The sequence below is a fragment of the Anarhichas minor genome, unplaced genomic scaffold, assembly GCF_050575085.1.
Source record: "Anarhichas minor isolate MPS153535 unplaced genomic scaffold, ASM5057508v1 ptg000014l, whole genome shotgun sequence".
Taxonomy (NCBI): domain Eukaryota; kingdom Metazoa; phylum Chordata; class Actinopteri; order Perciformes; family Anarhichadidae; genus Anarhichas; species Anarhichas minor.
In genome coordinates, this window is record NW_027466460.1 from 15,090,102 (window position 1) to 15,104,664 (window position 14,563).

A 14,563-nucleotide genomic window follows, 5' to 3' on the forward strand; every position below is an offset into this window, starting at 1 on the left:
TACCGAGTACAAAGAGTGCTTGAATAAATACATATAGACTCGATGTAGTAACTACTTCATACACATGACGTAGGTGGGGACGTACACGTATACACAGAATATGTGTGTGTGTGTGTACGAGAGCGAGAGCTTGTGTGTGTCAGTGATGTGGAGCCACAGATCTTTCTCAGAGTCCGGAGTGACGGAGACACTGAGCGACACGCGGCTCCTGTTTGGATCTCTATCGCCGCCATCACACTGACATCACAGACACAACACTGTCTGCTTGTGCTGCACATCTCTGACGGCACCATGAACACAGACTCTCCATGTGTCACTGAATGTGATGGATTAACATTAAACAAAGTTCTGAACATTTCTAGTTTAAGTTCTTTCAGACGTTTTTCTCTGCTGGCTGCTGAAGAGAGACCGTAAAAAAAAGTACAAAGAACTATAAGTAATTATTTTAAATCTAAATAAGCAGTTTGTGTGTTTTGAACCAAAGCGAGAGTAAAACGTTGTGAAAAGCAGCGACGTACCCGTCCTCCATGCCGGGCTGCAGATAGAGGTGAGCGTGAACCGGACGGAGCCTCTGGATGACATGAATACACAACCTCTGGAACATCTGGAGGACAGAAGCAGAAGTGAGTCAGCTGTGCGTTTGTGACGCGATGGAACTTCAATCATTAATTAAATGAGCTCTGGGGGTGAAAACGAGGGACAGGATAGAGGAACGCACAACAGAGAACAGGAGAAGCGTTGAGCGTTACGTTTCAATGAAGTTGTATCGGATAAAAAACTCACCTGTCGGACGATCTGATTGGGGCACTTAATGAGGATCTGCATCGGCCACCAGTTGTCATCAGCCATCCGATCCAAAAACCACTGAAACAGAGGAAGTGAAAACACCGTACGGTCCACATGAGGAGTCAACAAAACAACAAATACCTGCACCACGAGGTGAACTATTCGTCAAAGCCGGGATCAAACCTCGCAGGCGGCCTGGCTGTTGTTGAACTGTTTGGTGAGGAGTTCGATCCACTGCAGCATGGTGGGCTGCAGGAAACAGAGCAGGAAGGAAACACATCCGTCAGTCTGTCTCCACTGTCCAGCAGTGAGACTGCAAACGTACGATAACGTCAGGCGAGCGAGCTTTACCTTCTCCTTGGAGTGAATGAAAGTCTCGAGGACGAACGATGTGCTGAGCTGCAAAGAAAAGAGCATTTACAGTAAAGTAAAGTTTCATGCGACGCAAAGACAGTCTACAATGACAGAAAACTAAAAAATACCAACAAATCCTCTCATCTGAAGAGGAACACTGTTTGCTCTTTTAGCACGTTTGCTGTAGTTTGTACTGTTAGCGCTGTTAGCTACGGGATGCTGGCTCAGTGGTCGCCATGTTGAGAGCCAATAGAAATGCTCCCGATCTAGTATCTTGCACCTTTAATAGATTATCTAAAGTGTTATTGGCTCTAATTCTAACATCACGAGAAGCCTTTTAGAGCACAACGTCTGTTCTGTTATTCTAGTCATCACCTTAACCTCGTTTAATTGTCAGAATAAAATCGCTGAACTTTCTTAAATTGTTGTAAAAAGTAAAACCTGAAGCTGGTCTATTTCTCACCTTAGCGGTCATGAGGGAGACGGCTTTAGGGTCCGGTAGAGTGCTGGGGATGCTGCCGCAGAGCTGCCACATGAAGCTACAAATAAAGTAATAATTATAAGTAATAGTGGAAGTAATAAATACATTCTGTCAAAATAAGTAAGAGGTTTGATACCCACCCAAAGTAAGTGTGTTCAAATATATTTTTATCCTGGAGGAACTGCATGTTGTCGTGCCAAATCCACTGAAAGAGACACAGACGTGTACGTTTAACATTTCAACGTAACTATAAATGTACTAACTCGAACTCTAAATACAAAAGTAGAGCCTCGGTACCTCCAGCAGATCGGGAGAGACGTCAAAACTGAAGTCCTTCCCGTTCTCCTCCTCCAGCTCCACCCTCTTATAGAAGAGCATGTAGGCACTGTGTGTCTGCAAGTTCAATCAACGCTGCGTTATTACCTTCTGGACCACATCATGAAACACTGAACGAGATCACTGAAAACTGAAATCCATCTTCACCTTCTCAAAAGAGAAATCCATGAACTTGTCCGTGACGGAGTCGTAGGTTTTAGTCTGAAAGATAAAAAAGCGATGTCAGCAAAATTCAAGAGCGACGGATAAAATGTTTATTTTTTTTTTTGGCTGCAGCTCGTACCGTCATTTCTCCTCCGAAGCACTCGGACGCCAGCTGTGCCGAGTCGAAGGGCTTCACCTCGGCATCGTTGAACAGGTACCTGTGAGAAGTGATGCTTTTAAACCAACCTGAGCGACCTGAACCTTCTAACCGACGTCTCACTCAATAAAAGCCCTTAACGCTCATCATCGTTTCCCCTTCGACGTGCTTCTGCGCTCACCACTTGTTGTTCTTGTAGGCGTGCGGGTTGACGATGTCTCTGATGAAGCTGTAGTAATGGCCGCCGTCTGCCGTGCCCGTGTGCACTGTGACGCCGATGAGGTCGTACTCGTAGCTCTCCGTGACTTTTGCCTCGCCCTCTTCCCGAAAACCTGCGGCACGCGACAAACACGGCTCAGAAACTGCTTTTCCTCTCGCGGCGTAACCAAAAACACAAACTCCTCAGACGCTATTTGATATGTTTGGACGAACCCTCTTTGCGCTCTCCTTTGCCCATGAGGAAGTCCTCGGTGTAGGGCGTCATGTCGAGGCGCAGCGGGAAGGAGAAGTGGGTGTTGACCTTCTCCTTCATCATGGTCACCATGTTGAAGGTGTATCTCATGGTGTTGAAACTCAGGATCCGTGGCAGCTTTTTGAAACACGCCCTGTGGGAGGAGAGAATTCAATTAGAGGATTTATTTTACGGATATAAATTGTGAAATTTCAACATTCCTACAGGAGTTCCACGGACCTTTTCTCAGCCCGGACCTTCTTGCCACACTGGGAGCAGGTGTACATGTTGTCGCCCTCCAGAGTGTCTTTGATGGTCACCTCATCCAGAGACTCCTGAATACAGACAGAAAGAGAAACAGTCAATACCAGTCGTGGAAGAAGTATTCAGGTCTTTTACTGAAATAAAGGTACTAATACTACACTTTGAAAATACTCCACTACAAGTGAAAGTCCTGTATTCAAGACCTTACATGAGTAAGAGGTTTAAACTGGACAGGAAGGAGATGAAAAACTGTAACTAAAGCTGTAGTGGAGTAAAAAGTACAATATTTACCTCTGAGATGTAGTGGAGGAGAAATATAAAGTTATAAAATAAAGTACATGTATCTCAAATGCGTACCTAAGTACATTACTCGAGCATTCCACCACTGTGTGATAGTGGTGTGTTTTAAATACTCACGTAGATGTTCTTCATATCCGCCACTTGACATCTGACGGTGTAAAACTCCTCTGCCGTCTGACTGACGTGGTCACAGTCCTGCAGGACAAACGGCACGAAACATCTCTCAAACTGTCCACAACTGGATTCATAAGTTCACCACGAGGTCAGCTTTGTAACCTTTCAATTTAACGACTTTAAACTTCTGCCCCACGTTTGGAAAAAGCATTCTGACGATATGAAGTCTGTTCTTCATGTAGAGGCAAACCTAAAATCAACTTAAAGAGCAGCACCAATATCCTTTATAATCACTATAATATTAAAATAATAACGTGACTTTGTATTTATTATAAAGAATAATAGGTGTCAGAAATACTCAAATGATAAATGAAATCAAAGGTAACAGATGCATGGAGCTCGATGGCTTCTTTTCGGTCCTTAGACCTAAATAACAACATTTTTGGGGAAAACATTTTTAATTATTAAATCTAAGTAATGTCCTCAAACTCACCAGAGAGACCACGTTGTTGGTGATGACGCCTCCAAACAAAGTCTTCACTGTGTTTTTCTGTGAGAACAAAGAAGACACATTCACGAACATGTAAATAAATATGTAAACATAAATCTGTCACTTCTATCACTATCCCGATGTGTGCACGTGTTATTTCCAAATGTGCTTTTATTCCTTTAACTCTGAAGCATTTAATTCAGTTTATTCTGATATCAGGAAATGTGTTGTCTTTATTCATCACCAGTTCTTGACTTACTACACTTATAATAACTTGTTATTGGTCTGACTTGTGTGGAGCCGTGTGAGTTTACCAGCTCCTGTGACATCTCCTCTATCTTGGTGATGAGGTCGGTGAAGAACTCCGTCATGTCCTTCTGCTCCCCGGTGTTGAGAGGCTGTTTGTCCATGGTGTAGGTTTTACAGAAGGGCCGGGGGTTGTACGCTTTCCTCTCGCTCTCCTGAACGAACGGACGGACGGTGAAGAAATGGAAAGTTTAGCCGATGTAAAGACGTCCGTCTGCACTGATATGCTTGAACTTTTCGGGAGCTCCGCTCTCCTTAAAGGACCAGCGCGTAGGATTTAAAACATGGCGGTACAACAAGGCCGGCTCTGTGAAGAAGACCTGCTACCTACGTAAATAGCAACCAGATTCTGTAGAATACATAAAATTCTGCACTCCTCAGCGCAACTGTGAAGCCATGATTGACTCGCCTGAGACCAACAGTCACGAGACAAAAATTCTGTGAAATATTGGCTGAACTGCAAACTGATATAAAACTGATTAATTAGATATAAATATAAAACTATGAATGTAAAACTCACCATGAGATATGTGAACATCTTCTGCAGCTCCAGCAGCGTGGTCTTGTGTTTGATATCCTCAGCGTACTGCACACACACACACACACACATATGAGAATCTACACTCTGGCTTGAATTTGAAGGATGCTTAACTGGAGTTTCTCTGCCCTCAGTCTGTCTTGCAGGCACTGACCTTGGCAGTGAAGACGGCCTGGCGGGCCTCGGGGATCATGTAGAGCTGCTGGATGGTGGAGGCCAGGTAACAGGTCGCTCCCAGGTTAGTCAGGCCCACGAAGCGGCACTCGGCCCGCACGTCATCGTGGGGCCAATAGTCCCACTTGTACGGGGCGTGAGAGGCTGGAGGAAGAGCATCAGCAGGTTCTTAATGTTCAGCACGTAGACCGAGACGTTTCTGTTCTGGTGTGGTTTTAAACCACGTCTATGGTTGTTGTTGTTGAGAATGTCCCAGCGTCTCCAGCATTAATCCCACCAGAGGGACAACGTCTCACAGAAACAGACTGGATTCACTGTAGCAAAGCTCAAATTGAGTCAGATCATCGTCCCAGAGGACTTCTGACACAGAGTGTAGCCTGCAGATGAGTTTTGAAGTTTTTATGCCGCCTAGCGGACAAAAATCTAATTGTTCAGAAGACGTGATGAACCGCGCAGGTCCGTGACCGTCGTTCTTACTCATATAACAGCAAAGAAAGCTTTATTTTAAACAGCTTTCTTTGTGTGCCGCTACATTTCGGATTCTGGTAAAGAATGAGGAAAGTGAAGCGGTCCTCACCTTGCATGTGCTGCGACATCACCCAGTTGTGGAGCAGCCGGTAGTTCTCCACTGAGCCCTTCACCGTCTCCACCAGCAGGTCGTAGGCGGCGGCCCGGGCGGCGTGGGACTTGCATTTGGGTTGAGCGCGGTCGGCCAGGCTGGGCAGGAGGAAGAGGAGGTTGTGGACGTCGCGCAGGAACTCCTGACCCTCGCGGGAGAACTTGAAGGGAGGCTTGTGTTTGAGGACGCTGGTGGCGAGACGCAGGAGGCCGGTCAGCCCGTCGTCCTCGATCGTGCCGTCCTGCTGGTCCAGGATCTCGCGGCTGGAGGAGAGAGGAACACGGAGGGGTCATGTTGGCGTTACACCTCCACGCTGAGCGACGAGCTCTACAGTTCATCGCAAGTCTTACAGAGCAGATCATCGATCATTTACTGGTTGAGTTCTGTGATTCTTGTGATTTTTTATTAACAAAAGTCCAGATATAGATACAATGAAATGCAAAAAAAAAAAAAAGTAGTTTTATGAACAGTTTTTAGACAAGAATTAAAATGCAACGATACAATTTTTTCATGTCCAAAACGTTGAAATCTGCCACTGTGTTCAGAACAACAACAAATTACATGAAACTCCCAGAAAACTGAGTCCGCTGCAACTCTCAGTTCTTCTAACTTAAGACAGACGACTTTCTGTTTGCAGCCGCCTTTTATTAAATCAAATAACATTTAAATTTATTTTACACCCGTCTTATTCTATTGTGGCTTGTTTTCTATTCTCTTGGCTCTTTAATGAGGCTTTTTAGCATGTAGCGCACTGTGCCTTGTTGCTTAAAGGTGCTATAGAACTCCTGTATTCAGTGCGTGTGTGTGTCTGACCTCCGGATGCAGTCGGCGAGGTGTCGGGCGAGAGCGTCCAGGTCCAGCAGGGTGGTCTGCATCGAGCCGGCCAGCGACAGAGAGGGAGAGACCTTCTGTGAGTTCAAACAGACCAATACTAGCAACGGCTCAATGACGCATCACAACAACACCACCGACTGACAATACGACCGTCGGCACCGTGGTCGGCGAGTGTCCCACCTGGCTGGCGTCTTTCACGTGGATGTTGTCGATGAGTTTGCAGAGCAGCCAGAAGTATTCCTTGCAGCCCGTCCTCAGCAGAGGCTCCTCTTCGTAGTCCTCCACCTGCACAATGCACAAGTTACCGTCAAGCTCCCCTTTTAACAGCAACGTACGCACATTCTGAATCATTAACAGTCAGAGTTGTATACGACAGGGAAGGACAAGATGCAAACAATACAGCCTTTGTTTGACGTCAAGGATACACACAATGCATTATGGCAAGTAACACTGAATACAAACACAACTTTTGTTTGTTTAAATGAAGAAGAAGAAGAAACCTCCACAGGGCGCCTTTGTTCAGATTGTGTCCCGGCGTCTCCGGCATTAATCCCACCCGAGGGACAACGTCTCACAGAAACAGACTGGTGTCACTGTAGCAAAGCTCAAATTGAGTCAGATCATCGTCCCAGAGGACTTCTGACACAGAGTGTAGCCTGCAGACGGGTTTCCTGTTCGAGTGAGTGTGTGTGTGTGTGTGTGTGTGTGTGTGTGTGAGACCCACCCTGAGTGGTTTGAGGGCCTGTGCGTCAGGCAGGAACTTGAGGAGCGTGGAGGCGGCGAGCAGCAGGAAGGACCTGTTGATGGACTCTCCGCCCTCCAGACCCGACAGAGAGAGCTTGTAGAGGCCGTTACATGCCTCGTGTCTCACAGCCGGCTGAAGACAACAACAAGAAGTCAGCCATACAGGGTTCACAAGGACATTCAAAGACTTTCAGGTAGTTTTTCAGGCACTATTTTTTCATTTTCAAGGACTTCACTGAGCTGAGGGCTCAAAACCACACACGAGCGCTTCTCAAGCGTTCATCGTGACACACACAGTCACAGTCTAATTTAATAGTACTTTGACATAGAAGGAAGTACTACGTTAAGAGCCCCCGCCTCCCTAGAGCAGTGAGCTAAAGACATTCAGATGGAATTTACACCTCGCCGGCTCACCTCGGGCACCAGCAGGGTGAGTTTCTTCAGCCAGTCGTGGAGGTGGTCGCTGTCGGCCAGACTGGACTTCACCGTGGAGGAGCAGTGAGCCCAGCTCACCAGCAGCCACATGGAGTAGTGAGTCACTGGTGAGAACAGAAACATCACCGTCACGTCACCGACAAACATCAACAGCTTGCACTGGTTTCTTTGTCTGCATCCGGTCCATTGATGTTGTTTGTATTTGATTTGTTTTGAGCTGTTGAGGTTTCTTCATCTTGTCTGCGTGCTTTTGTGTCATTGTGTGTAAATGTACATCATGAATGAATATCAAGTTCTCACCCTCATGACGAGACCTGTGGTCCGACTGAGCCTTAAGAACTCTGCAGAAGGGAAAAGACAACATGTAAATTATACCCGAGACATTTCACATTTAAATAGCAGGAGGAGATTTTCTGTACTCACCTGTGTGCGAGGTTGTCGTACGTGTAGGCCACGTTGATCAAACGTTGGATGAGGTTGGTACCCTGAACGAGGCTGAGGAACACCTGCGAACCAACAGAGAGAATCTCAGAATAATCACTTCAACAGTCGGCCGTTTCACCGTCCGGTGGGACATCTACCTCAGTCAGCCGAGGGATGTGCAGGCCTTTCCCGTGCTCCACGGTGGACTTGCGGGATTTGCCCGGCCACGCCCGCTTGCGTTGGCTGTCGGCGAGGCCGGACCAGGAGAAGACGTCGTGGTAGGCCAGGTCCAGGTCCGCGGGGTCCACCGCAAACTGGCAGATCAACTTCAGCAGGCAGGCCAGGCAGTCCAGCAGCCACTGCGGAGGAGACGGATAAGAGAACAAAATGGAAAAACAACAAGACGCTGGGAGACTTCACACAACGGGCATCTTTGTTCACCAGACAGACTCATCACATTCAGACTCAAGAAAGGGAGGTGGTCTCTCTCACCACAGTCCAGGACTCCTGGTCTTTGGGTTCCAGGATGCCCGAGTTGAAGATCTCCAGGAGCAGCTGGAGGCCTCCGGACGACACAAACTGGAGGACAGAACAAGACATGTATGAACACATCTTTGGTCAAGACTTAAACTGGTTCTATTGTGTCATTTTAAATAGAGAAACTCAGTTTTACAGATCCGTCAATTAAATCAACTTTAAGTTGGTCGTCGACAGATGTCTTCGGTTGACAACGGCCCTAAAGTGAACAGCGTTTTTTCTTTCACAGGAGTGCGGTGTTGTACCTTGCAGCTCCAGGAGTTCTTGCTGTTTTCTATCTGATCCTCGCTGGAGTCGTCAGAGTCCGGATACAGATCGCTGTAGCTGCCCTGGAAACACAAACACTCACACGGTCAGATTCACAAACACGTACCAGGTAATATACACAAGGCCTAGAAAAAAAGCCTGATGCATTGTGTGGTTGTGTGCATGTTTGTATAAGTATTTATGTCTTTACGGCCTATTCTGCCTTCACATTGTACAAAGTAAAGAAAAAGAAAAAACAAAATAAAACAACGTTGTGTGTGTGTATGTCCTCACAGTGGACTCTCGGTGGATCCGTCGGTTGGGTTTTCCCAGAGACTCGATGATCTCCAGAGCGTACAGCAGCTTGTGAGGACTTTTTATCCTCAGCAGCTCCTTCCAGCAGAGACCCTCCCCATTCTGCACACACAAGTTCAATAATCAAGTATAACAGAAGGAATTTACAGATCTTATTCTCATCTCTTAATTTTAGAATACAACATTGTTAAGAATAATTAAATAAATAAATAAAGCTACGTGATTAATACAAGGCTTCAAAAGTGATCGGTATCAGTCGACGCTGATTCCAGCGATGGCCGAATCCTTAGGAAGCGGTTCGGTAAGTGTGATGACTGACCGTGTCGTCTGAGATGTTCTGGAAGGCCTGAAGCATCTTGGGACACGTAGGAAGCAGCATCAGCAGCTCCCAAACCCGACGAGACAGATTCTCTGCATGCAGGTGAAGCTCCTCACACCGCGCACTCTGCACGGACACACACACACACACACGATTTCATTGTTATAATGAAGACAAAAAGATCATGTGAGTTACTCTGCATACATGAATAATTGCAAATGTAAGTTAAAAGTTTCCTCCATTCAGTCACACCCACCTCAGGGTTTTCCTGGACCTTCTCCGTGTTGGGCGGTTTGAAGCAGGCCAGCATCTCCAGCAGGTCGAACAGCGTGGTGAGGTGCGGCTCCTGGAGGAGCAGCAGCATGGGGATGTGCTCCTTCTGGGGAGGGGGCAGGCAGGAGGCCGGCAGCTGGACGCCCTCCCCCTTCCTCTCCCTCCGCGGAGCTCCGAGAGACACAAACACCATCTGGGAATAAAGACAGACACTCACGACATCAGTTGGGATTCGTCTGTGTTGAACATTTCAAATTACGACAGAACTACAAGACGTTTTGTCATCGTCCGTCACCAGATGATGACAAATAAAAACAAAGCAAATGCAGATTTTTGGACGGACAAAAAGGATTAATCTAATCGACAATATCCAAAGAAACCAGGAAGTCACCTGCATATCTTTGAAGCCCAGCTCATGCAGAGTCTTCTCGTCGTAGTCGGTCGTCAGCTCGTGGCCGGAGGAGATCATCCGGACTGGTCCCATCAAGCCTCCTGCAGCAGACGAGACAGACGTCACACACCAGCTCACTGAAGACAGTTAAAACGAGGGGCACCTACTGACTGTGTGACCGCTGTTTGAGTGATCTAGAGATGTGTGTTCAGTGTAAGTAAACAGTAACAAGGAGAGGATCTGAGGGAGCTGACCTGGGAAGTCCGCCGGCTGCCGGCCGCTCTGACCGAACTCCTGCAGCTGAGCCTGCTGGTTCATCTGCTCCTTCTGCAGGTTCTCGTACCAGTGGGTCACCTCAGCTCGCAGGTCGGCCACCTGGTCACTGGGGTACATCTCGATCGTCATCTGCAAAAGACAAAAACATATACACAAAGGCTCAATCTACTGATGTAACAGCTTGATTTACATTATATATTCAATAACCTTTGGCTTGAAAGATTGAATTTCTCAAGACGAATTAAGGCTAGAGTGCTTTGCACATCTACCTCCGAGTTAAATGTGTAGGATTAGAAATTGTGGAAATTTTAAGAACTATACAAGCACTTAAAAGGACTAATTACACCTCCATGATCGCATGTCATAAGTAGAAGCTTTGATTTCTGAAATGGTTTGTGGACTGATGTTTTGAAGCTTTAAGTTCGGCGTTTTGGCCGTCACCATCTTGGTTTTTTGCAACCAGTTATCAGAAGTAACCCTATTTGGACAGCGGAGGAGTGACGTAGAGACGCTGTATACGTCTCTGGTAATGGCAGCAACCTGTCAATCACAGTAAGCCCCGCCCTAAAGCATACCCTGCTTTATGGTCTATTTGACTCTAAATGGACCATAATGTACTAAATGAACATCATGCTGTATAGAAGAAGACTTGAAACTAGAGATTGAGACCATAAACTCATGTTTACAATGTTTACTGAGGTAATAAATCAAGAGAGAAGTAGAGTCATTTTCTCATAGACTTCTATACAACCAGAGGAGTCGCCCCCTGGTGGACACTAGAGAGAATGAAGCTTTAAGGAACTTCAGCACTGGCTTCACTTTTCAGAACCGGAGGTTGCCGCCTGGTTTCTCACAGTATCTATTCCTAGAAGGAGATGTCGATTTGTCACCTTGTCAGGAAGGCCGGCGGGCTGACAGACGATCCTGAGCGGCAGAGACTGTTTGTCGCTCAGAGCCTTCAGGTGGCTGCTGATTCCCGTCCCCTCGATCTGCCACTGTCGCAGGTGGTACGCAAACCTGACGAGGACAGGAAACAACGTGTTGTTGATATGTTGAACTCTATTTATGTCCCTTCATCTCGTGTTAACCTCGCCGATAGTGCGTACCTGCGTCGAAAGGCCTCCAGGTGCGTTTTGAGCATGAGCAGCCCCCTCTCGATGCTGGTCAGGCTGGAGTGCGCGTCCTTCTCCAGGTTGGCTGAAGCCATCAGCAAACTCTCCATGCACTTCCTGATGAACTCCTGCTCCTTCTCCAGGCCCGTCTTACCAGCTGGAGATACGCACAACGAGGTATGCGAAGACATGAGTCAGGATGGTAAAACATGTGAACACATCATGATAACGTTGTAATTTACCTTTCACCCAATACTCATTTTCACCGAACAGAGCCTGAACGCATCATAATGTAACTGAATGGAAATGCCGTACGTTGGCCGTTAACGCTGCTGCTGACGTTACTATAGACTGTATATAAGAGACCGTTACGCTCCTCCGTCCCCTCCCCCCAAACACACACTCCTACTTTGATATGAGAGTCAATATAGTTGCATAACGGTCTGTAAACTGTGTGTGAGTGATGGAGGTAAACTAACCGTTGATGTAGTAGGAGTTGATGTACTGGATCGCTGCGCGGCTGATGTCAGCAGACTGAGCCCTCAGAGCGATCCCCCACAGCTGGTCCATCCCGCACAGCTGGAGACGCACACACACACGAGTTAACTGTCCGTCTAATCTGATCTAACTAAAGGCAAGACGAGTAACACGTCAGCATATCTCTTTCATCTCCAAACTGTATTGAGAAAACTGTTAAAGTTTTTTTTTTTAAATATATATTGAATATGAAGTTCTCTGTGTACCTCACAGCTGGAGGCGTTGTCCAGTGCGCTGGTGGCGAGGCGGGCTAAGTTACAGAGGTGTTGAAAGAGGTTCAGGCCCGTCATGCTGATGGTCTCTGGCTTCAGCTGGGGCATCTGAAGACACAGAGAGTGACATTAACACACAGACACCCAACCAGGAAACCAAGGTGCACGTAAACGCACTCATTGATGCTCCTTCCCAAGAACAAAACGTAAAAACATGTCCAGGAGCAAAGGAAACCCTGAAACTCAAACTAGTTCGACTTCAAAATAAACGCCTGACATTTCTTGGTAAACTTCTCATTCCTGTACGTCGTTTTTGTTTGCCCTCCTCGCCCTCACTTTCTCCAGGAAAAGATGTTTGTAGGTCTCCATGCCCATTGCATGCTGGTCCTTGCTGCGGACCTGATTGAGGAACCAGTGCAGCGCGTCGTCGTAGCACTCGGCGTCCTCCACCAGGCAGTGCCACAGGATGTCCACCTGCTCCAGACTCAGTCCTGAAACACAGTTACACACACACATACACACACACACACACAGGTGTGAAAAACTCTATTGTATTGGGGTAAGAGCAAACATAAACTTGATCACACCTGTATAACTTAATAGAACAGTCATAAACATCTATAAAGTTGACATCATGATGATGTCAGGCCTTCAGAGCGCATCTTTAGCTTGTGAATCAAAGTATCAAACGTCTTTTAAACATCTTTCTTTTATCCAGAAGAAGCTGAATCTTACTGAAGTGGTCTGGAGATCCCAGTGTGGAGAAGACACAGGTGAGAAACTGCAGACGGACCTGGACCTCCGCGCTGTGGCTGTACCTGCGAGGGAGACGGGTCGGTATTAGTCGAGAAAACATATTTTACTGAAATCCACAACGGTCGTGCAGATAAATGTTTGAGTTGCTGCTCTCTGTGTGTCTTTAAGGAACTAGGTATTGAAGGCGGGCAGTGATGAAGCGCTGACAGACTCACAGTGCAAACTTGTGCCGGTGTTCACGGACTTCCTGGATGTAGTGCTGCAGGTTGTCAAAGAACAGCTTCATCATGTGCAGCTCCTTCTCCGCCCACCTGACAGAACCGACACGCACATCAGAACCACACTCATGAAACAAGACGGCTTCCTCTTCGTGTCCTTTTAAGATCGTATTGAAAGCTACGACGAGGAACCTTCATTTTGTGCTGATTTTGGCGGTCCCTGTGGAATAAAGGGGTTTTACTTACATGGTGATCCAGTGAGTGTCGTAGCTGGAGCCAAACTGCTGAAAAGTGCCAAAAAGTTTGGGGAGTAGACGCAAGGAAACCACAACAGACCTGAGAGGGGAGGGGAGAAGGGGAGGGTCGAAGACAAGGACAAGAGAAAAGAGAGGAATAAAACATCGAGTGTGTTCTGTGCCCAGGAATGATCCTCATCCACGTCTGTTCTCTGAAATGATTAAATCCAGGGGGAACCCAGAGTTAAAATCAGACCAATGTGTTCGGGTCACTCGTACCTGTGGTGGGCCAAGTTTTCAAGGCATCCCTCGATGAAGCGCATTCGGATCTGTCTGTCGGTGAACCAGCAGACGAGTGAACACAACAGCTTCTCCGCCTCGTTTATCAGACCTTCAGACAGATGAATCTACACACAGACAAATCAAACGTGCGATAGATCACGATATATTAACACGATTTAGTGCTCTACTAAACAATATGTTTATAAATTCATCAGTTGTGTAAATGTGAACGGTTATGAAACAGCTAAAAAGTCACAACCACAGAGTGTGGTGAACAAGACGGGATCCTTGTTTTGAGACCAGTCGGGTGGGCTGCAGCATCCTCGACTCCCCGCAGGGAGAGAGGGCACCAAGGAGACATCCACACGACTACGTTTTCATTTGTAAACACACGTTCCTGCCTCGTGTCAACACTACTGCTGCGTTATAGAACCCCCAAAACAGTCTGCTGACGTTGTTGATGACACAGACACACATGTTTTCATAATCCTTGGAAGCCAACAGTTATCGCATAGCCGTAGTGTCTACATGCATGTTAATAATTCAGTTATGACCCGGGTGAAGGAAGACCTAGTGTGTGGACTTGAAGCAAGCCCCGTCTATAAAACATGTCGGAACATTAACGTCGTCGTCTATAAAGAGAAGCCGTGTTTCATACCGCGTCCTCGTCCTGCACCAGGTCCCACAGCAGAGTGTTGCCCTTCTTACAGACGTTGTCCAGGTTGATGTCGGTCACAGCGTGGCTGCTGGAGTACTGGTGCTTATGAACGGCTGGACCTGCAGAGATACAGAGCGCTCACAAAATGAGTTCCTCCGGTTCGTTGAGAGGTCAACCTTTATTTAGTCCTCTAGTGAAAACAAAGCTATTGTATCGATCAAAATAATCGGTTGATTCCAAACTTG

General features: G+C 46.9%; 1 protein-coding gene across 5 annotated transcripts in view; it reads right to left on the bottom strand.

Moving 5' to 3' along the window:
* usp34 (ubiquitin specific peptidase 34) overlaps positions 1-14,563 on the bottom strand; it is a 43,121-nt gene that overhangs the window by 9,866 nt on the left and 18,692 nt on the right. Inside the window, exons 16-57 of one of the 5 annotated variants that reach the window (XM_076091748.1) lie at positions 14,319-14,437; positions 13,658-13,785; positions 13,389-13,478; positions 13,140-13,235; positions 12,904-12,986; positions 12,505-12,659; positions 12,163-12,276; positions 11,899-11,998; positions 11,414-11,576; positions 11,198-11,324; positions 10,286-10,436; positions 10,032-10,168; positions 9,624-9,833; positions 9,368-9,493; positions 9,028-9,150; positions 8,733-8,816; positions 8,443-8,529; positions 8,109-8,309; positions 7,951-8,033; positions 7,828-7,868; positions 7,507-7,631; positions 7,073-7,225; positions 6,529-6,633; positions 6,328-6,383; positions 5,473-5,777; positions 4,876-5,039; positions 4,704-4,769; positions 4,192-4,338; positions 3,881-3,937; positions 3,391-3,468; positions 2,950-3,044; positions 2,691-2,863; positions 2,440-2,590; positions 2,241-2,319; positions 2,105-2,158; positions 1,919-2,014; positions 1,762-1,826; positions 1,604-1,679; positions 1,138-1,185; positions 970-1,035; positions 784-864; positions 519-604 (exon numbers count right to left, since the gene is read on the bottom strand). In XM_076091748.1, the coding sequence (XP_075947863.1) occupies positions 519-604; positions 784-864; positions 970-1,035; positions 1,138-1,185; positions 1,604-1,679; positions 1,762-1,826; positions 1,919-2,014; positions 2,105-2,158; positions 2,241-2,319; positions 2,440-2,590; positions 2,691-2,863; positions 2,950-3,044; positions 3,391-3,468; positions 3,881-3,937; positions 4,192-4,338; positions 4,704-4,769; positions 4,876-5,039; positions 5,473-5,777; positions 6,328-6,383; positions 6,529-6,633; positions 7,073-7,225; positions 7,507-7,631; positions 7,828-7,868; positions 7,951-8,033; positions 8,109-8,309; positions 8,443-8,529; positions 8,733-8,816; positions 9,028-9,150; positions 9,368-9,493; positions 9,624-9,833; positions 10,032-10,168; positions 10,286-10,436; positions 11,198-11,324; positions 11,414-11,576; positions 11,899-11,998; positions 12,163-12,276; positions 12,505-12,659; positions 12,904-12,986; positions 13,140-13,235; positions 13,389-13,478; positions 13,658-13,785; positions 14,319-14,437 (4,744 nt within the window). Of the gene's footprint in view, positions 1-518; positions 605-783; positions 865-969; positions 1,036-1,137; positions 1,186-1,603; positions 1,680-1,761; positions 1,827-1,918; positions 2,015-2,104; positions 2,159-2,240; positions 2,320-2,439; positions 2,591-2,690; positions 2,864-2,949; positions 3,045-3,390; positions 3,469-3,880; positions 3,938-4,191; positions 4,339-4,703; positions 4,770-4,875; positions 5,040-5,472; positions 5,778-6,327; positions 6,423-6,528; positions 6,634-7,072; positions 7,226-7,506; positions 7,632-7,827; positions 7,869-7,950; positions 8,034-8,108; positions 8,310-8,442; positions 8,530-8,732; positions 8,817-9,027; positions 9,151-9,367; positions 9,494-9,623; positions 9,834-10,031; positions 10,169-10,285; positions 10,437-11,197; positions 11,325-11,413; positions 11,577-11,898; positions 11,999-12,162; positions 12,277-12,504; positions 12,660-12,903; positions 12,987-13,139; positions 13,236-13,388; positions 13,479-13,657; positions 13,786-14,318; positions 14,438-14,563 lie in introns of all 5 variants that reach the window. The other 4 variants (XM_076091746.1, XM_076091745.1, XM_076091749.1 and 1 more) reach the window with 4 other exon arrangements.